This window comes from Coloeus monedula (genome assembly GCF_965178545.1).
Source record: "Coloeus monedula genome assembly, chromosome: 1".
In the NCBI taxonomy this organism is placed as follows: Eukaryota; Metazoa; Chordata; class Aves; order Passeriformes; family Corvidae; genus Coloeus; species Coloeus monedula.
In genome coordinates, this window is record NC_138781.1 from 138,844,828 (window position 1) to 138,866,124 (window position 21,297).

Sequence of the window (21,297 nt, forward strand, 5' to 3'; positions counted from 1 at the left end):
GTTTAACTACACAAGCCTGGAACAGTCTGCCTTATTTAGAAAACAGGATTTTCTGCATCCATTTGGCAACTGGTTATCAGAATTTGTGGTATCAACTGTACTCCATACCTCTAGCAACTAAATAAATTATGAAAACAGGCTTTTTTGAAAATCAGATGTAGGTAACTTCTGTTCATCCTCAAACTAGCTGACAGAAAGGAAAACCCAATGGAACTCTGGCAAAGGAGAGTTCCACTGGGATTTTGATGGAACATTACTTCAGCTCATCCATCATTCAACAATGAAAGGGAGAAAAAAAAATAACTAACATGGACTAATAGGGTTGGGGAAGCAAGAAAGAAGGAGAACATCACCACCACAAAAACTCTTATCCCTCAATACTGCCATCTGCTAAGCTTTCAGGAATTTATTTTGACACAGAAACAGTATCTCCTTTCTTTATTAATCAATTTCTAACTCACAAAAATCTCTCAAGCCTTAGGGAAAAGAAGTCCTGGATTATGGTCAAAGACTGCCCTCCCCAAAAGCAACCAACCACTTCAAAAGTGAACATAGAATAGAACTGACTACAATGAAGTTTGAGAATTTTATTCTAACCTAATTGCCTTGAGATTTTTCAGAACAAGCCACTTTTCCTTCAAACCAATTCTATAAAAAGGAGGGGTTGCCTGGCCCATTTCTTTCAGGATTCTCTGCTAACTGTAAAATGTGGGCTAAATATCTTCTGCATGTCAATTTTTCAGCTACAAAATTCAGATTTTTAATGAACAACTATGTTTAGTGTATGCTGTTAGCTAAAGTATAAATGGCTAAATAAATAAAAACTATTGTTTCTTCAGTATGACTTGGTATTTTGTCTGTAATTTCTTTATTAAAAAACTGTAACAAGATACTTAAAAAAAGGCTAGATACAAAAGAAGTTAAGCAGCTCACGAACATTAAAGTTTTCCAAAAAATGTATCTTCAATAATCATGATCTTATAAACATTTTACAGTTACCAGAAAGTGCCCAGGCTGAGTTTACATAGTTAGATAATGTAGTACAAGTGTTGGGTTAGAACTGGTAGTGGAACAATCTCCTGACTGTCTGTTCACTGTAACAAGGATACAAAAATGTTGATTGTGAACTATGAAATACTGTGCATTGGCCTCATCAAATATGTACAGGGAAAAAAAAAGCACTAAAGGTACAGATTACATGCAAAATATTAGTGATGGTATCTGATGTGCCAGAGTTCAATGCAATAGAACAAAAATTGCAATGAAAGTGGTTTCATAAGTGAACGATCCCAACTCCGGGATCTGAGCTGTCAGGAACTTTTTACAAGTTCAATATACATGATACACAACTGCAGCCAACCACAAATTAAACACCATTAAAAAAAAAGTTAAAAACACAGAACATACTTAATTTTTTATTTCGAAATTCCCTACTCCCTCTATACAAGAACCTTTGCTGAAACACTTTCCACAAAGGCAGCAGTGAATTTTCAGAACATTTTACATATTTTCCCTCAGCAAAAAGATAAATCACAGTGTAAATTATATTGTTCTGCTGTCATCTTTGGCTGGGGTTAGGCAAAGGAGTTATTGACTAGCAAACTGTTGCAATCACATATTGCTAGTGCTCCTTAGGCCTTTACATTACAGATTTAGTACAGGAATGTTTGCATTTAAATCTTTGAAGTACCACCAGGGGTATGACAGCATTAACTTTCATAAACTTTTATAGACAAATGGAAAAATCTACAAAACTTAGCTAGTAATATTACACAGCAATACACACTTTTTATACTCTACACAAAACCAAAATTCTTGGTCTTAATGGCGAGTAACAATTTTTGTTTCAAAATCTGCTTAGAGGAATAGAGTGGGACATAAAGGCGAGAAATGCAAGTGTTTGCTGTAGGAAGATGTTGGTCATCTGGTGGCCTTATTGTGATGGATGGCATAGGCTGGAATCCCTCCTCACTGGCGGGCAATGATGGACTGGAGGTCCAAAAGTAAACCTGAAAAAATAAGGCAGCATATAAAATTATGATTTACAAGGCTGTAGAGATTCCTACTGCCTACAAAATGTAGGGATAGGTTAAATAAGAACTGCACAGTCACACAAGTTTGATCACACTATGTTCTCTTCAATATGCCAGCTAAACTCCACAGTCATGCTACTTGCTTCTGTAGTATCTTCCTTCGCTTCCCTTCCTCAGCTGCTCATTCATAAAACTGATAAAAGCAGCACTCAAAATTATCCTGTATCAACAAATCCTCAGTAAATGAAATGTCCCCAAGTCCATCTGGGAAGGTGGTGACTGCCATCAATACAACTTGAATCAGGAATCTCTCACAAACCAGTTAGAGACTACAGAATGTAGTACTGGTACAGACAAAAGGCAGCAACAGAGAGTATTTCGTTTATTGTCTCAAGTGTGAAATACTGAGTCACCACCAAAGTGTAACCATAGATACTCCTTGAAAAATGTGCTCTAGGGTTTCCACTTTTCAGAGTACTCTTTGTTTCCTCTTAGTAGACTGTAAGGGAGAGAGAGTACCTTACAGAGTAGGAACTTAAACAGTTTGAAGAAGTGTACAACAAATACAGTTTACAGGTAAGTTTTTAAAGATTAAAACCCCTGAACAGTATCTTGTTTTTGCATGCTTCTCATCTGTTATTCCTGAAGGGCTTTGAAAAGGACATGGTATGATCACTGACATCTTTAAGAAAGGACACACATATTACCCTCAGGACACACAGAAGTCAGGTGAGTAGATGATCCATGAAGAGAATTCCACCTCAAAACCCTACCAGCCCACAGCACAGTTGAGTAACCACAGTTACTCATCTTAAGAGCAACTGTGCAGAGTAAAACTGTGCTTCTCTAAGAGACTTATGAACATGGAGAAGGACACACCATGCTTACTTTCAGTTACAAGAAGGTCTAAGATTCACACCTGATGTTTCCAGAACCGATAGTCCTACCCAACCCTACTACACTGCTCTGCTACCTTAACTCTTCACATAGTCTCTGCAGGTAGATACAGTTAAGAACAGTAATGACATCAGTTATTCCAATTCTTCTGCACGGTTCCAATGGGAATAGACAACTTACTAGGTCTTGTCTTTCTGTCATACTCATCTTCTCAACTATGGACCAAAACCAACGCTTGAATTGCAAAAGCTTCTCAGCATTTTCTCCTGTGTGAAATAAAAGGTATACAATTCAGCTGCTACACTGGACAATAACATTAAGAGATCTGTTTTACGTGTGCTGCAAGTTGGATCTCAGCTACAATTGCATTCATAAAGTCCTGATATTGGAGACTAATAATTTCAAAACTAATAGTTTTGAATGCAAGGCTAACACTGACGTAATTCAGTACCACTCCCACTCCTCCCTCCTTACCAAAAATCCTAACTGCAGCTAAATGCAGTTTAAACATTATGCAAGAAGTATTAAATTTGCATCCATCACATTTATAGTTCTAAAGTTAGGTCACAATTTTCACAAGAAAGATATACTAACAATAATACAATCCTTGTATTTAACATCTAGTGACAGCAAAGTTGGAAAACATGCTTTCTCCACCCTCCCTTAACTGAAGGTAAATATTTTCAAAGCAATGTAAAAAAAAGAAGCCAAGTAGTAACTTTATTACAGCTTTCACTGGCTTATTAACTAATGCCAGATTTGAAGAGATAGTTTGAGTTTAATGCTGGTAACTACTCCACACAGAACAGTGTTAAGTTATCCCTGCAACTCTGTTTATGAGTAAGTTATTTCGTACCTGATTCGTCATTGAAAGAGGTAAAGCTGATTAGCATTTGCACATTTACTTCACCACAGCCATTTACCAAAAGTCTGAAATCTTCTGCTGTCAAATCTTCTAATGAATTCTTTGGAAGTACATCCAGGAGCCCCTTCCTCATTGCCTTAAGTGAAAACCACAAAATGCACATTGTAACCCTGTAACTTTTAAGAATTATTTTAAACACACTACTGAAAAGTTTCATGTGAAATCCCCTTCAACTCAAGATTCATTATTCTCTGAGCTGTTCTTTTCTTTCAAAGCTTTATCATCTGAGATGCAAATCTTCTGAAACAAAGAACTGCACCAATTGTTAAACCCTACCTACTACAGCAAAAGAAAGCAGTAATGGTTTGAGATAGTATTTCACCGGGACCAGAAGCACATGCAGTCAGTCTCTCATGCTAAAATGTTCAGGTATTTTGCGAAGCTGTGCTGAATCTGATGAGAATTTTAAAAAAAGGCATCTTGCACATTACTTTTACTTTGCTTCCTCAGACACATGTCAACTCTGCTTCAATTATACACACAGGCACACACATTCTACATAAGTAAGTAATATCCTGAAAAGATTGGAAATTCCATATTCAGAATGGAATACTGTGAATCAATTTGCTTTAGAAAATTCCAAAATGAATACAAGTGTAAGGGGTTTCAACTCTTAAAATAAAAAAGAGTCAAACTATTAATATATGCAGACATGGAGATAAGTAGGTTAATTCCAGGAACATGTTCTTTCTGTGAGAATTTGGACCTCAGCTGCACAGAGGTAATCTGGTAATCTCACATGTGCAGCAGGAAACCACAATGAGCACAAGCAACAAAGTTTAGATGTAGCATCATATGACAGACTGGACCTTCAGTAACTGTCTACAAAAATATATTATTCCGTAAGTTTTATTTTACAAGGGCTTCAAAAAGAAAATAATTTTAAATATGATTTTCTAGTCAATTTTTACATTTCTTGCCAGGCTGGTAGAAGCTGTTTTATAACTGATTTTTCCTTAGAACAAGGATGCAAACAAATCAAAGGTAATAAATTATTAGAACGAAGTACTGCCAAATACAAAGTCAAAGTTCCAAGAGGATTTGTGCTATTTGAGCTCAAGAAATGAACCATTTATATGGTTATATTTAACCAATGAGACCCACTATAAAAGAAATTATCTTTCATTCTATAAAATAAATTGCTCAAAGTACTTGGTCTTCAAAGTACTGCATAAACAGCTATACAATTACGAAAAAAATAGAAAATTAAATACTTTAAATGAAATTGTCAAGACTTCAAAAGAAACCTGATTAGCAATACCAAAATGAGGAAATTAATTAACTGACTGGAATTTTTTTTTTTCTTCTTTTTAAAAACACTCCACTAAAGACTTACATGTAGAGGCTGTTCTGCTACTACCAACATTCGGTGTTCTGCATATTTCCGGACGTACTCATATACATTCTGAGGAGTGACTGGTATATTTACACCGTTGGAAATAAGTTCAACCTATGGCAAAGAAATAAGGAACATTTAAAAAGGGGAAGAAGAAAAGGGATAAAAAGGAAATGACATTGTTATAACCACCACAGTATGCTGCAGAGATTTATTGCTTAATATACCTCCAAAACCAAGCAAAATTTACCACTACGGGTGAGTTTTTAGAATTCCCTAGGATTGACTATGGTAGCCAGGCTCTATGGTAGGCTCTAGATCACTTTCAAGGAAAAAAAATGCAGGTTTCAATGCCTAAGAACACTGCATTGAATCCACGGAGAGTAAAATGTTTTATCTGCCATCTGAGAAGAGCACGGATTATGTGCACACTACAACCTGCATCAGCTGCCAAACTCTGAAACTACAGAGCCACAGATTTAGCTGTGCTTACCTGCCCTCCACCCTCCTCCTTGCACAGGTCTATTGCAAAGGCTAAATCCATTGCTGCAAACACTGCATCAGCATCTGTACTCTGGGAAGCGAGGATAAGTTGCCGAAGGCTTTCATACATAACCGGATCGAAAAAAGCGAAGTCGTGCCAGTTCACCTGTAAAAAAGGACAGAATTTTGAAACGTAACAGAAGTTTAAGAACACATTCAAAATTATGTGATCCGTGCCAAGTCTATGCACTAGCAACAAAGCATACAAACACATGGAAATAAATGCAGTTAAACTCCTACTTTCAGTCTGCTTTAGAAGGTACATTCTATTGTATATAAACATAGAATATTGGAAGGAATACATATTCAACAAGAAAAACCTGAAGAGAAGAATTAGAAGGCAATCACTCTTGGAAGACACCAGGGGATAGATAAAGGTCATTTCTGCCATGAACACTTTTTCATTAAAGATGATACTGTGCTGGATAACTGATTATGTGATCAAAATTGAATTTAAGGAAAGACCAACAGTAACAAACCTTAGTTTAAGTTTGCTGCATCAGACAGAACTTAAAATGCCAGTGACTAATGCATCAGAAGTGCAATACATTATTCATTTTTACTGAGTCAGGGTAGCATTTTTGGTCTAAAGTTTAGGTAATTATTGCTCTGAATTAAATTATACCTACACCTATACCTAATTAATTAATGTAATTAATTTTAATTACAAATTAATTCTATGAGCTCTCTCAAATATCCACAAAAAAGCTTTTCTGTAAGCTAAGATACTATTGCCTAGCATTGTCTAATGATCTTTTCTGAGTCTCAGGAAGAGAAAAAGCAGAGACAGTATGTAGTTTCTGAAGGGAGTTGAAGGCTAACCTATTACAAATCATTACATCTTAGTAAAATACCTGACTTCTAGTACATCTACTCTGTTCAAAATCTAGGAAACTAAAAAATTAATAGTCCTCAACTTAAAGACATCCATACAGTTCCAGTGTCAACTTGGCTAGTTAATACATATGTGGTTAGGGACAAAACCCCCAGTTTTATAGATGAGATTTTAAGTAATTACTGGAAATTAAAATGTTTATGTTCAACTTACCTTTCTGCCAAGTAGAACTTTGATTACGTGTCTATTTAAAGTGATGGGACATAGTTCATTCTGCAACAAGCACAATCCTAGGATTCTGAAAATATATGTTTGGAGTTTGTTTTGGTACAGCAGAAATCACATCAGAGATCTTTTAGCAAACTCACATTAAGAGTTCCAATATTCTAATAATTAAGCTGGATCTAGCTTTCCAACTTTATCGGTCACAAATGAAAATCAAGGACATACATAATTTTAAAAAACAGGATAAAAAATTAAAATTTGACAGGCAAAGAAACCTCAAGTTGACATATGCAAATTCCCACTATTTATGCTCAGGGTGAGAAACGGAGACCATAAAAAAGAAGGCTTTTCCAGCTTGGATCATCAGTACTCCCTCTGGTGTTACATATGATTGTCTTCTACATTTTTTCAGACTATAAAGTTAATGGTAGCATACCTGCCAATGTTTCGGAAACAATTCAGCCTTGCTTCTGTGTTTTTACCAGGTCTTGGTGTATAAAAACCTCGTTTTCCAGGTTGGTAGAAAAGTGGTGCATTATCATCCCCATCATCCGTATCATCTAATTCCATATCTACTACACTGCGGCTGGATCCATGTCGCTTTCTATTTTCCTGTTTTGAAAGTCAAAATAGCAATTAACACACTTAATTCTAGTTACTGACACACATCAACAAGCTACTTGCTACTAGACCCAAAGATTCAGGTTCCATTGGTTAAGAATTCCTGTGACATTTCCCAATAACATTTTATACTTTTGACTAATTACTGTTAACCCTTTTGAAAGAAAATAAAGGATTAAACAGAACTTTGTCTTGCACGATAAAGAAAGCTTCCAATTGCTTCTGGTTTTAAAATTAACTGATACAACTGAATCTTACATAAATTTTGTGCAACAGGTACCTGCACTTTATCTGAAGAGTCTAGCAATCCAAGATCCAATATACTGTCAGCACCATTCTCCCTTGAGAAGGGAATAAAAAGGCAAATTTAATTTCACAATCATGGACTCACAGAATGATAGAATGGTTTGGGTTAGAAAGGGACCTTGAAGAACATATAGTTCCAACCCGCTTGCTGTGGGCCGGGACACTTTCCTCTAGATCAAGTTGCTCAGAGCCCCATCCAACCTGGCCTTGAACACCTCCAAGGTATCTACAACTTCTCTGGATAATCTGTTCCAGTGCTTCACTATCCTCACAGTAAAGAGATTCTTCTTGTTATCTAATCTAAACCTACTCTCTTTCGGTTTGAAGCCATTCCCCGCTGAACTGTCACTACGTGCTCTTGTAGTAAGTCCCTCTCCATCTTTTCGTAGGTTCCTTTCAGGGACTTTAAGGTCACAATTAGGTCACCCATAAGCTTTCTCTTTTCCATGCTGAACAACCCCAATTCTCTCAGCCTTTCCTCATAAGACAGGTACTCCATTCCTCTGATCATCTTGGTGGCCTCCTCTGGACTTACTCCAGCAGGTCGATGTCCTTCCTGTGCTGGGGACCCCAGAGCTGGATGCAGCACTGCAGGTGGGGTCTCACCAGAGGGGAAGAATCCTCTCCCTCAACCTGCTGGCCACACTGTTTTTCATGCAGCCCAGAACACATCTGGCACATTGCCAGCTCATGTCCAGTTTCTCATCCAGCAGCACCCATCAAGTCCTTCTCAGCAGGGCTGCTCTCAATAAGGAACTGTCATATTCTGAAACCAGTTCAGACAGATTAAACCAAAGCCAAAAAGTCATTTGTCCATAAAAAAAAATATCTAGACTATCAAGGAATAAGCTGCATGTATTGGAGTTAGATGTAGAACAGTACAAATGCTTTGGCCACAAAATCAGTTCTCACTTCCTGATACTTTACCTGCCATGTGCAATAATGAGTTCCATTGCTTCATCAACTCTTGCTCTAAGGGAATCTTCACTAGCTAGTAACAGAAGCAGCTGAGCAGGAGACAACTCCAACAACATTCCTGTGATTTTACTTGCAAATGCCTGGGGATAAAGGAGTGATAGGTCTTACTATTCTCCTCCAGTTCTCTCATTTTCAAATAGGTCTTATGAAAGTTTTGGTATTTTAAATAGAGAATGCATTACAAGATACCTCCTAAGCTAAACAACAAATTATAGAAACAAAATCTTAACAGAATTAGAAAGAAAATGAGTCTTACATGTTCAAATATTTTCAATTAGGTTTCAATTATTTCAATCATGGATAAGGAAATAAATGTTTACATTACAAGGTGACAAGAACAATCCCTAAGTGTATGAGAGAAGTCTTACTGGTTGCATTGCTTGCACTCGAGGGTAGAGCCGTTCTCCAAGGGCTTGTCTGTGTGCTGGGAGAGGGTCAGGGTCATCGCTAGGATTTCCTTCCGATGCTGGTCTAAAAGGCCTTGTGTCAATGGACAATTGTCTTCTGAAGTCCCTTAAGATAATCAGAGCAGTTTGTACTCATTTCAGAGGAAAAATGCAAAAATCCTCTGGAACATATCATTTGCACACAGATTCAGATTAGCATTAGCTTTACAGCTGGAATAGTAGTGTTGCTCATAGCTGCTTGGAGAGAATGCATCAGAAAGAGAGAATCAAAATGAACCAGAGATTTTATTATTACTCGTGTTTTGGATACGGCAGTCAGACCTATGCCACCAATGGCATTGTTGTTTCTAAACCACCTCACAATTTTATTCTAGTACACAAATTCTTATTGTTCTAGCAAAAGAGACTGATGGCCTGTGGTTGAGACATAACCTATTAATGCTAAAGTAAGCATAATAATTCTTTAAAGAATTACAAGTAGAGACTGAATTTCAAGAAATTACCCTGCAAATTGCTCCTGAAAAAGACTCCTTTAATTGGAGGAAGTAAAAGTATCTTTCCTGACAATATCCAAGGCAATTACTCTTATTTGACAAATATCTTCAACAAGTTAAAGATTTATCACTTACCTATCCCTATCTCTCCGAGAACCAGTTCGCAAGCCACTACTTCTCCGCATTTCTCTCTCTCGCTCCCTTTCCCGATCTCTCTCTCCCCTATTTCGCAATCTCTGCATCAGACCTGAAGGGCAAAAAAACCTCATAAACTTAAACATCTTTATATTTCTCTCTCCTACATATGTTTCAGTGTAAGGAAGACTAACTTTTGGAAGAGCTTGAAAGACATCAATTAGACAGAACCACTTCACTTGAAGCAGTGGTTGGGTTCAGCCAAACTTAAGAAAGGACCTGAAGTGTTTGTACCAACTTAAAAATGACAAAATACTTTAAGAGTTTACATATACTTTCAAAAACATTAAAACATGTTTGTGGCAAGTCAGATGGAGCAACCATATTAAAATGTATAAGTTCTTAACAGCTAAAATCTTGACAATTATTACCTACTGGAGAGAAGGACACTGAAAAAAAGCTGCACACATCTAAAGCAGACTCTTGTTGCAAGAAAAACAAGAGGTTCCTGTTTCTTAAAGTGTGGGGGGGAGGGAAGAGCCATTTCCTTGCTCTAGAGAGCTAACACAGAATTTTTATGGATACTGGGCTGAGCTAACAAGAGATGTCTCTGGCACAGTGCCAAGTATTTCTGTTTAAAAAAAAAAAAAGAAAAAGCACCCAAGGTTTTTATGAATATTTTCTGTAGATTAACTGCTGTGCATCACTTACTTGTATGGGTACCCTTGTTGGCATTCTGAATACAATCTAGATTTGGCAGTTTCTCATTTGACAGAAAAGCCTGTGCAATAGCAGTATAAAAGCTTCGCGCTACACCGCTGCCTTCTCCAGGCTCATCCTTAAAAGTAACTTTCACTCTGTGTACAGCCATCGGAGTGGTAGCACACCTGCGACCAAAATGATTGTTGAGCTGCCTCATGGTCTGCTGAATTAGAAGATCTCTGTCTCGATCAACCTAGTAAAAAACACAAAAAAAGTTTTTTCTTTACCAATTATCATACTGAGAGACTTTCATTCTCACAACAAATTTCTGGACACTGCTGCACAGACTCAAAAAATATCAATTAGACTGGGAAAAACTACAGAGTAATTGAAACATAACTCACGAAGTATGATTTAAGACACCTACTTGCAGACTCTGAAATACAACTTCTCCTATCAAGTTACTTCAGTAATAATTCAACTTTTAATGAAAATGTATTCAGAAGATAAACTAACATTTTTTACCTCCAATGTTAAATCCCTTGATTGCTGGTTTCTAAGTTTTTCCATCTCCCTGCGGAATTTTGATTCCTTTACTTCAAAGCCACCTAATTCAGTCAAGATCTAAAAATAATAAAAAAAACCAAACACAAACCCCAAAATCAGAATCATCAGGGAGAGTCACAATTTAGTTGTAAGAGGAACTGTCCTTACACTGAGAAATACATACCGATCCAGGCTCTGCTCCAACATCTTCCATGAATACTCTACCGAACAACTCCAAAGAAAGGCGCCAACGTCCCAGCAACATGTCATGAGAAATAACCATACCCATGAAGCTACACTGTGGCCTGACAGAAAGAAGAAAAAATGACAGATACATGAAATCAAGTTAAATTTCAGACACATTTTGTGTACTTTGGCTTTTTCTTACTCTCTGCCTTCAACTAAGTTTTTTGTTCCTGATAAACCATGACACAATACACTAAGTCTGTGGACAAAAGCACAAGAAGCTGCTTAGTTTCAGCTGAAACACAAGTCTTGCTTCCAAAGGGTAATTACTCCAAAAGCATGTAACTTTGCTGCTACATGGAACTCACTGTTACTCGTCTCCCTTCAACCAAGACCTTAATTTCTTTTTAAAAAGGTGTAATTTGAAGCAAGGGCAGTTTAGTCCCTTAAATTGCATGAAGTGTGGGCAGCACCACCACACATAGATGGCAAGTTATCAGTTCTAACTGCTCAACTTGGCTACCCAGGACATCACAGTAGCTCTGCAGCAGAAGTCATGGAGTAAAGGAATTTGTCTACAGTTTGCACAGGCCTCTTTGAAGACTGTTCAACTATTCACTTTAGAAACTACTAATCACAAACTACAAATGCAAGCTAAATTAAGCTACCCATTCTAATTTAAAAAAGACCTTCCAGAGTCCCAAACAGCCATTTATCAGATCAGTAATATTTCAAAGAGTCATTTTTAACTCAGCTACCTGAAAGATGTGAGAGGTGGCCCTTCACTTTCTGTTAATCCTATCTCTGCCAACAAGCTGCTTTTCAGTTGTGCTGCAAGATCGTGAGCTGAAGGCCCTGGTTTTGAACTCTCAGATTCTTCTGTAGGCACATTTTGTTCTTCCCCTTCCTTCTTTTGCCGATTTTGCATGCTCATAACATTTTTTAAGTTGGCTGCATAAGACATTTTAGTTGGAAGAACCTAAAGGAGAAGTAAAATTTAATTGCACTTTCAAAGCAGCCTAGAGGGCTTTTTCAGCACATATATTCATAGATGTATATTTTAAATCACACAAAAGTGAACACTGTTATTGACCTGTTAAAACACAGCAACCTCAATCATTTCAATAAATTAAAAAAAAAAATTCCCCATTGTACGTTTGCATTTCATATGCTTGCCAATTAATGTTCAGTCTGAAGGCAAGTCAAATCTACTGGACTATAGGAAGATTTAATTCTTTTTAACAAAAATAATTATATAATTAGCATTCCAAAATTAACTCATTTAAAAAAGACTGCATTTAAAAAAATTACCTGAAAGGTGCTATAAATCAATAATCATGAAGTTTCTACATTAAGCATACTTTTCATAAAGATTTCGAGTTTTCACAGGCACTGGGCTTTTAAATTATCATTCTAAAAGCTATGTAAAATTCTCTCTGAAAACACTGAAGTGTCTTTTTAAGGAATGTGAAGGTTCTAGTTTAAATTACCATATTGTTTAAAATAATAAAAGCTTTACATTTACCTCAAGGCAGTTTCTATCCACTGTAACTTCCATTAAGCACTTCCCACTGTTGGCAGAAGATGAGTAGAGACCCTGACTGGGTCGGCCGAACAGATCTTCTTTGCGAGCATTTGGCTGAAAAGTAACAAAAGCGTTCTGGGTCAATAATATACTTCGGTGAGGAATGAAAAAGCAAACTGCAGTTTTCTTCCAAAACACCATCTCTGATGTCACCTGTAACAGATGTGGCTGGTCTGCCAAGGGGATGGCCTCTGCCAGAGGAACCTCAAAAGGATTGGGTGGAATGCAGCCAAGGAACGTCATAGAGTCTGACCGTCTGAAGAACGGATGGTTTTGGCCAGTCTCTGCTGGGAGGGAGTCATCATCTTTGTCATTGAGTGTAGCACCTAAATATGAGAGAAGATTTCACATCAGTTTTCTCAGTTATAAAAGCAAAGGACATAAAATGCCAAAAATTAATATCCTTCCCTCTTAGCTATCTGACTAGAGGAGAATCTCTGCAAATTTAACTTCTACAGATGTTCATCCTTCTACATCTAAGGATGCTTCTGTAAATGCTGTATCTTTATTAGTTTGCTTAGTTATCACTTATTCTTTTTACTATACCTAGCTTTACTGAACAGGCACTCCTACACTGTATGTAGGAGTATACATACTATCATTTTCAGCACAATTTCATCAGATCAAAAAAATCAGTTCAACTCTGATTCAAATTTTAATGCAGAATGGTAAGGGCAGAAATGCTGTGGTTTAGTGAGAAAGGAGATGAAAAGATGGCCCTGAAATGAGAGGCAATGAAATAAGCAATGGCAGAAGAAACTTGGTAAAGCAATAATGCTAAGAAAATCTTACCAAAATCCAACTTTACATATACAAGTAGCAAAATTTATTCAAAGTCTCAGGTAGCTAAAGGGAAAAAGCACTAACAAAGTCTGGCATTTTGGTACGCTATGTCAATTTTTGTATACTAACTTTGATTGGTATCATCATCATTTTCATGTTCTGAATCTTCGTTGTCAAGACCCAGTTCCAAAAGCTCCCGAGTCCTTAATAAAAGAAAAAACAAAACAACAACAACAAAAGAAAAGAGAAGAAAAAAGAGTCAATCATCTTGAAGACATTATTACGCAAAACATCTACATGTGTAGCATAATCCGGAGTGTACTTAAGAGTTATACATAAAAAAACCAAACTCACTCTAAAACTGAAGCACCGTAGAGAACTTCTCATTACATACTCACTACATCACACACAGTTACCCTTGGAGCCATTTGGCCACCTACCAATTTTGATCTTAAAAGTTACAGATTTGGGCAGGGATGGGTATGCTTGGTTTTAAACACTATAAATATAAAAATTTTAGGAACCCTGCATTAGTGGAAGAAATATGCAAGCGAATGCTATTCCAAAATTTAAAAATAATCTCATGATGACATTTCAGAAGGTAAGTCTGCGAGCTGCACTTAAAAAACTTGATTTCACTGTGTTATAAAAAGGGTCAAGAACTTTGATTAGTATTCATTTCTGGCAGTTTATGTATTGTGAAATGTGTTCTGCAACTAGATGAAGACTGATAAAAGTTCATTTCACTCAGACTACTAATATGTCATCTAACACAAGCAACTGTGTTTGAACCACTCACTTTTAATTGAAAAGGTCTAGGCCTTCATAGTTTTATAAGCATTTCATGCAAATTTAGCAATTCTTTGATGAATAGTTATTTGACAGATCTCAATGTGTGAATTTTTTAGGGGAAAAGCAGCTTCTGGAGTACGTTACTGCCTGGAAAGGGTTAAAGCTGTGGCTATAACTACTCAAGTCAGACAGTACAAAAACTTGATTACTGTACTATATTCATTCTTACTTGTGAGGAAACTACTGTTGATAACATTGCCCTCTGGTACACTTTTGAAGTCCAAACAAACCTTATGTTACCAAGATAAATAGAACATAGTATTGCAACTAAAGTAGCAGTCCAATATATATCTAAAATATCTGTATCTCATATTTTACAGTTACTAAATTTGTAGAGAAAATCAAACTTTAAGTTTGACCTGCAGTATTGAAAATTAGGAGTAGAAAGGGGCAAAGATCTGCATTTAACTATCAACTAGGACTAGGACCCTAAAAACCTAGAAAGAAATGAGAACAGTGTAGACTATCAACATGTGGACATTTCTATGATCATTAATTGCCATTTGAAATAAAAAAAAAAAGAAATCTTAAAACATCTTAAAAATTAATAAATGTACCTTGTAAAATGCTACAGTTGAAGTAGCAGTTTTTCAACTCAAGGACATTTTCATCTATTGATTTCCCTACTGTGCTTTAAATATCAGGTAAGTCTCAAATGCACACAACCAAATGGAAAACAAAACCACAAAGCCCATTATATCAGACACTGACATTTTTTCCAATGTCATCTATAACATGTTTGACAGATATCTAAGTAAGTTGTTATCATGTCAAATGTATGTCCCATGTCATTAGCTGAGAAATTGTCCTGAGTATGTCTTTTAGAGGCACTGCTATGGAGATAAAAATCCAACTCAAGTTTCAACTTGAGGAAACATTTTACAGCAATCAGCATAAAAAGAAGTGAACAGCGTACTGCAACAGGCTTATCAAACACAGGTACATTATATACCATTATAGAAATTCTTTTTATAATATGTATGTTACTACACACCCCCACACAGACATACAGATTAATTAATATATTTCTAGAAGTTATTGAGGAACAATGCCAATGACTGAAACAAAAGGGCTTATGCCACTTTTGCTTAAGTTCTGTTTCTGGGAGTCAACCTCAATACCTTTTCCTTTCCAGCTGAGGAGTATCCAATGTTGTCTGTTGATTCATTGCTTTAATCCAATAAATAAGGGCTTGAAAAACATATGCTACATGCTTTAGTGAGCAGACATCTAGAACAGGAAGAACATCCGAGTGCTCATCGTTGTGAGAACGCATCAAGGACAGTGCGTAGTTCAGGAAATCACCGCGTGCTGACATCATTCCCTGACGGGCACTGAGTAAAGTAGCACGTCTAGTGAAGGAAAAGGATCGAATACAGAGACATCAGGCATCACAGAACAACACATACTTTATGTATAAGCCTTATATTTGAAATTTGGATGTAAAATCTCAATGAACTCCACACAAAAATAGTGATTAGAAGCTACAAGCATAGAACAAGCAGTTCAGATGCAGTACATTGTGAACAGTTAATGCTCAAGATGACTCAAGTCTGTCAGAATAAACCAAATAGTAGCAACAACACAGGAAGCCAACTTAAATCAAAACAGTAACTACATTCCAGTGCTACAACATCAGATTCCTAAGATGTCTGTAAATAAGATTTGACTACAAAACCGTTAATTCATAGTGCCTGCAGTAATCAAACTATTTTCATACCTTCTTCCTTCAAGAGTTCTTAAGCTGGCTTCCTCACGAGCTGTCATTCTTTCCCTTCTAGCTGAGTTCTGAGAAGCATGGAGAGGATGATTTGGATGCCCAGGATCACCAGCAGACGATAATGCTGAACCATAACGCAGCTGAGCTTCAGTAGAGTCCATGATACTGACCATCCAATTCCAAGTAGGAATAAGCTTTTCTTCCACGTAATTCTATAGAAAATGAGATATAATTAGTTTTACAAACAACAGAACTAGATTATGAGAATGAAATCTTAACATAAGCCTCCTCCACGTGATTCCCTACAAAAAGGCTGTAAAACCATGTTCAAGAATGACCCATGATCGGTTTCTGAAAGCTCTGTTGAGACTGCTGATTTAGTACGGTGGCATGCAGCTCTCATCACTTAACACTTTGCTATCTGTAAAGCATTCTCACTCTCTCGCTCTCTTCTGGGCATCTCTTCTACTCCTCCCCTTACAACCATTCAGCATCTCCCAAGTGTGCACAGCTTGGCAATTTTAGCTTAATTCCTGACTTTCTATAAACCTTAACAGCCCCCATCCTGCCAGATCTTTCACCATTCTTCACCCCTTGCAAATTACTCAGTGAAGACAACGAAGTTAAGACCTGCACAGAGAACTATGTCTGTATGCAAGTCTCACCTCCTGGTCTCATCTTTGCTTTTCCCCTGTTACCACTACTGGCTCTGCAGCCTCATTTTCTTGCCATCTGCTAACTCCATTGACCTCTTGGATTTTTTTATCCAACATCAGTCTGCTTTCTTCATTCCTCTACATTCTGGTCTTCAAAAACATCCCTCACACTTCTGATGCACCAAACTAACACAATGCTGTCTCAACCCTGTTTCTGTGTCCAAACGAAACCTCCACTGTTCAGTTTTCACATGCTAATATACAAACCTCTTGCTGCCTCAGCTGGACAGATCTCCTGTTCACTTTTCTCATTAAGAATCTCCCAAACAGAAAATTGTTTTAGCCTCCTCCATAATAAAACTACACTCTCTTATTTCTTTTCCCTGTGTATTTACCCCAGTGTTTGATCCCAGAATATCTTTCTAACCTTCCTCTTCCAAATCAGAAGTCTTTTCCTTCCATCACACTGTGAAAACAGAGCCATACAAATACTGTGTGGCTCAATTAGAAATAAATATATTGTCATCAGGTTTTCACATCCCTACATAGCACTACTAACAGAAAACAGCATCCCTTGACTTCTTGCCTCCACAAAGCAGCTGTGTTATTCTGACAGCTGACTTCTGTACTAAATTCAGTACATATGATTTTACCCTATAAACTATGCCCAGGTGCAAGGTGATACATACTTTCTGAACACTCTGGAGTCCCTCCTGCCTTGACAGTCTCTGAAACTAATGTCTATACATGAAGGGGAAGACTGCTGTCTGACATGTATTTTCTCTACAGATGCATTTTACATATATTTTCAAAAATAAGACAGTCAAGAGCACTGTATAAAAAATATGTGCATAACATGGAAAGGATGACCATGTCCCTGAAGGAAGGGACAGAGAACAGTACATTTACCCGTACAAATCTTTTATCTCATTTAGTTATTTGGTCATTACTTTCTTCTTATACAGACTCAATAGTTCATGTCAAGTAGAATATGGCAATAGATCTCTAGCAGAAATAAGTCAATTCTGACTTAACTATTAATTACGTATCAGTCAGATACTGTTTAAACAAAATCAACTTAAGTTCCTTTTTTGAAAGAATGTATGTATATGAAATACTACCAATTTAATGGACTAAGTAACCACAGTTACTTTAGCCCATGCTCTCTCTTTAACGTAAGAAGAGACTGATTGCGCTGGAACAGTTTAGACTGAAGAAACAAACTCAGAAGGATCTTACCAGTGTGTATAAATACCTGATAAAAAGAAACGAAATATACAAAGCCAGACTCTTCTAAGTGATATCCAGTGAATGGACAAGTGGCAATAGGTACAAATTGAAATACTTCGTAAGTCCCTTTAAACTCACGGAAAACCCTCTTTTACTGTGAGAGCTGTCAAACACTTAACAGGTTGTTCAGAGCAGATGTGGAATCTCCATCCTTGGAGATACTCAAAACCTAAGACAGTCCTGAGCAGCCTTCTCCTGTTGACCCTCAAAGAAATTTAGACTAGCCAATATGCAGAGACCACTTTCAACAATTCTGTAATTTTACCTAAAAAACACAGTTTTATTGAAATTATGTTTCTCTATGAAAATTTCCATGTTCTTACCTGCAAGTTAACTGCATCTTGGTAAGTCAGCTTCACTGCAGCTGGAATCTGGGAGTATACTAAGTGATTGTATTTGGGAATCAGACCCATCAGATCAGATATCTGCCGTATCACAATGCTATATGCTCTTGCTAAGCTGCTTGCAGATGTTAAATAGCTGCTTGCATTGCTGGCTTCAAGAGCTGCAGCTGCTGCTGCAGCACTCGTACTGATGGTGCCACTCCGACGTAGGTTTGAGGGATCAATATAAATCAAGCCTGCTGAACTTGCTAAATATAAAAGAAGAGATGACATTAATGAACTCATTTAATCTTTGCTATGTGGTTTGTGATTTGCTTGGCACCAAGATGTTTTGCAGAAATAAACTTGTAAATATTACTGACATCACAACTGTAACTAGCAAATAGTTACTAACTACAACAAGCATACTCAGATCTTAACTGCAATGGATCTTTTCCTTTTTTTACATTCAAAACTAGAACTGGAACAGTCAAGGTAGGTCAGCAGTATGACAAAGACGTAAGATTTCATCCTTAAGAGAATAAACAAAAGCAGAGGAAGGAACGAGCCAGAGCTAGCTGGCATTTGTGCATGCAATTCACTCAGACTTGCCTGCTGGGGTTGACGTACTAGAGGGAGCTGTGCTGGTAGTTCTCTGGTTTTGGGTATTCCGTACAGCCCATTGCATGGAACGGGGAGCCTGGGCAGCACCATTGGCATGGGAGCTATTTGTGGTTCGCTCCAGAGGCTCATCAAGCATGAAGGTCTCCTGCTCTATGTCATCACTCTGACTGCTGCTGCTATCAGAGTCACTGGAATCATTTGATTGAGAGTCATCTTCAGAAAAAAATGCTGGCACACTGCTAGCTCCTGTTGAGAAAAATCAGCAATAACTGACAGCTCCACACCTCTGCACATACACCTGTATGATGTCAGCACAGCAGACTTCTTCCAGGAGAAACTACACTGTACTAAAAAGGTTCAGGTACCACCATTGAAAATGTTCAATAAACTATCCACAGGTGTAATGAAAAAGCAGTATGATTACTTACACTTCAAAATATAAATTAAGAAGTAATCTGATTTAAAAATTCTTCACTGATTCTACCCCTAGGAAAAGAATTCTAAAAATTATGCTTCCAAATTGGGCAGTAAAGCAGTTGCTCTCAAAAACCTGTACCATGATTGCTGAGGTTTTGTGTACTGATTTAAACCATAAACCATTGTTTTAAACGTCTATGCTTAAGTGAGAACATTTCATTTCACTACACAAGAGTGCAAGGTAATCTCTTAACACCTGCAGATGCTCCGTAAGAGCAAAACATATAGGTCACATCTTAATGCATTTTCTTGTCCAAAAAGTCTGCCTAGTACCTTACTATTAGAGCAAAGGAAAACCAGGAAATCTGGGGAGGAGGAGCGTACTTACTCCCAGGATCTAAATTTAACCAGCTAGATTAAACCCAAAAAGATGTGGTGTACCTGCTTCTGACCCAGCAGTAGCTGCAGTGACAACACTTCTGCGCCCACTGGCATTGTCCTGGTTACTGTGGTTACTCTCACTATCACTTTCTGTTTCAGCAGCAGCTAGCAAATCCAACTCCATATCACTGCCTGTAAAAACAATGGATAAAACATTTCATGTTTAAAAGACAAAATTAGAATTACTGTAGTGACTCATAAGACACAAACAAACCCCAGACCCTCCTACTATAGCAGAGTTAATGGATATGCAGGGGGGATCACAAAAGCAATGCAGACACCCAACAACACCTGGAGCATGTTTTCTTATTTTCCAGCAATTAGCAACCTGCTCTCATTCTGCACTGTACATGTATATTCAACACACAGTGAAAATAAAGGCTTTCAGGATTCAGAATTAGTCATTCAAGCCAAAAGATTCCACAACTCTTCACACACATGTACTAGGACAATTTACCATATGCTGTTTTAACTAATATTTAAGGAATGCTTGAAAACTTTAAAAAAAAATCTAATTAAATATACATGTTCTATTCCAGTTTTAAGCTTTAAGAATGAAACATTTGAATATTCAGCAAATCAGTAAACAGATTTACTGTACTGTAAATGGATTGACTGCAAACACAAAGCACAGTCAGAAAGAGAAGATAACTTTTTTTAAAATCATAGCTTTGGGCCATCTAATCCTAAACTAAGTAATATAAGACAAGTCATATTAATTTCAAACATTTTCATACAGAATTGATTAATTTTGTCTACAAAATATTGAACCATAATTTAGTATTTTGTGATTAGTTTGAGAACTAGCCTGCAAGGATTCAAATTGCTTTTGAGAACACATCTACCGTCAACAACATTTCACAGTAGCAAATAAAAAAGGTAAAATACATTGTTAACCAACAATATAATAACATCTGATACCTTTGGGACCTTAGTATTTTCTCCTCAACCAGATAAAGTTCATGTACTTGTCTACTACAAGTTATCTATAATTTTACACGTCCTTTCGTAAGATGAGCAGTCTGGAACCCTCGGATTCTCTCTACTCGTGCAAATCTCCCAAATCATTATCACTGGTGACTCCAAAGATGCTTTTCTTTTTGGTGCATAGTTTTCTCATTGAAGCAGTAAATGCAGGAGGTACATTATACATACCATCCTCATCATGCTCATCATGCTGTCCTTCTGCTTCAGCATTTTCTTCACCATGTTCTTCCTGTTCATCATGATGGTCTTCTTCACCAGCCACCCCCTCAACCACCTCAACCTGGAAAGAGCATTGTAATATTATGCCAGACTCTCTTGTAGCTGTACGTCCCTGTACATGTTATAGTGTTGTGGGAAAAAAAAAAATCACATGCACAAATGAAACAGCCTTGAACATTAGATTTTAATGCTGTAAGGATAAAGGATAAAACTGACTACAAAACCTAGAAT

General features: G+C 37.1%; 1 protein-coding gene across 15 annotated transcripts in view; it reads right to left on the reverse strand.

Moving 5' to 3' along the window:
• Positions 1-1,395: 1,395 nt before the first annotated feature.
• UBR5 (ubiquitin protein ligase E3 component n-recognin 5) overlaps positions 1,396-21,297 on the reverse strand; it is an 81,347-nt gene continuing 61,445 nt past the window's right edge. For 9 of the 15 annotated variants that reach the window (XM_082279643.1, XM_082279642.1, XM_082279652.1 and 6 more), the window contains 24 exons: positions 21,016-21,127; positions 19,861-19,992; positions 18,991-19,248; positions 18,379-18,647; positions 16,110-16,321; positions 15,511-15,741; positions 13,667-13,740; positions 12,908-13,080; positions 12,695-12,808; positions 11,928-12,148; positions 11,168-11,288; positions 10,954-11,061; positions 10,447-10,690; positions 9,736-9,847; positions 9,068-9,212; positions 8,649-8,779; positions 7,696-7,756; positions 7,231-7,406; positions 6,783-6,867; positions 5,685-5,840; positions 5,192-5,305; positions 3,787-3,931; positions 3,111-3,196; positions 1,396-2,009 (listed from right to left, as the gene is read on the reverse strand). In XM_082279643.1, coding sequence (XP_082135769.1) covers positions 1,797-2,009; positions 3,111-3,196; positions 3,787-3,931; positions 5,192-5,305; positions 5,685-5,840; positions 6,783-6,867; positions 7,231-7,406; positions 7,696-7,756; positions 8,649-8,779; positions 9,068-9,212; positions 9,736-9,847; positions 10,447-10,690; positions 10,954-11,061; positions 11,168-11,288; positions 11,928-12,148; positions 12,695-12,808; positions 12,908-13,080; positions 13,667-13,740; positions 15,511-15,741; positions 16,110-16,321; positions 18,379-18,647; positions 18,991-19,248; positions 19,861-19,992; positions 21,016-21,127 — 3,693 coding nt within the window. In that variant the 3' untranslated portion in view covers positions 1,396-1,796. Of the gene's footprint in view, positions 2,010-3,110; positions 3,197-3,786; positions 3,932-5,191; positions 5,306-5,684; positions 5,841-6,782; positions 6,868-7,230; positions 7,407-7,695; positions 7,757-8,648; positions 8,780-9,067; positions 9,213-9,735; positions 9,848-10,446; positions 10,691-10,953; positions 11,062-11,167; positions 11,289-11,927; positions 12,149-12,694; positions 12,809-12,907; positions 13,081-13,666; positions 13,741-15,510; positions 15,742-16,109; positions 16,322-18,378; positions 18,648-18,986; positions 19,249-19,860; positions 19,993-21,015; positions 21,128-21,297 lie in introns of all 15 variants that reach the window. The other 6 variants (XM_082279645.1, XM_082279644.1, XM_082279649.1 and 3 more) reach the window with 4 other exon arrangements.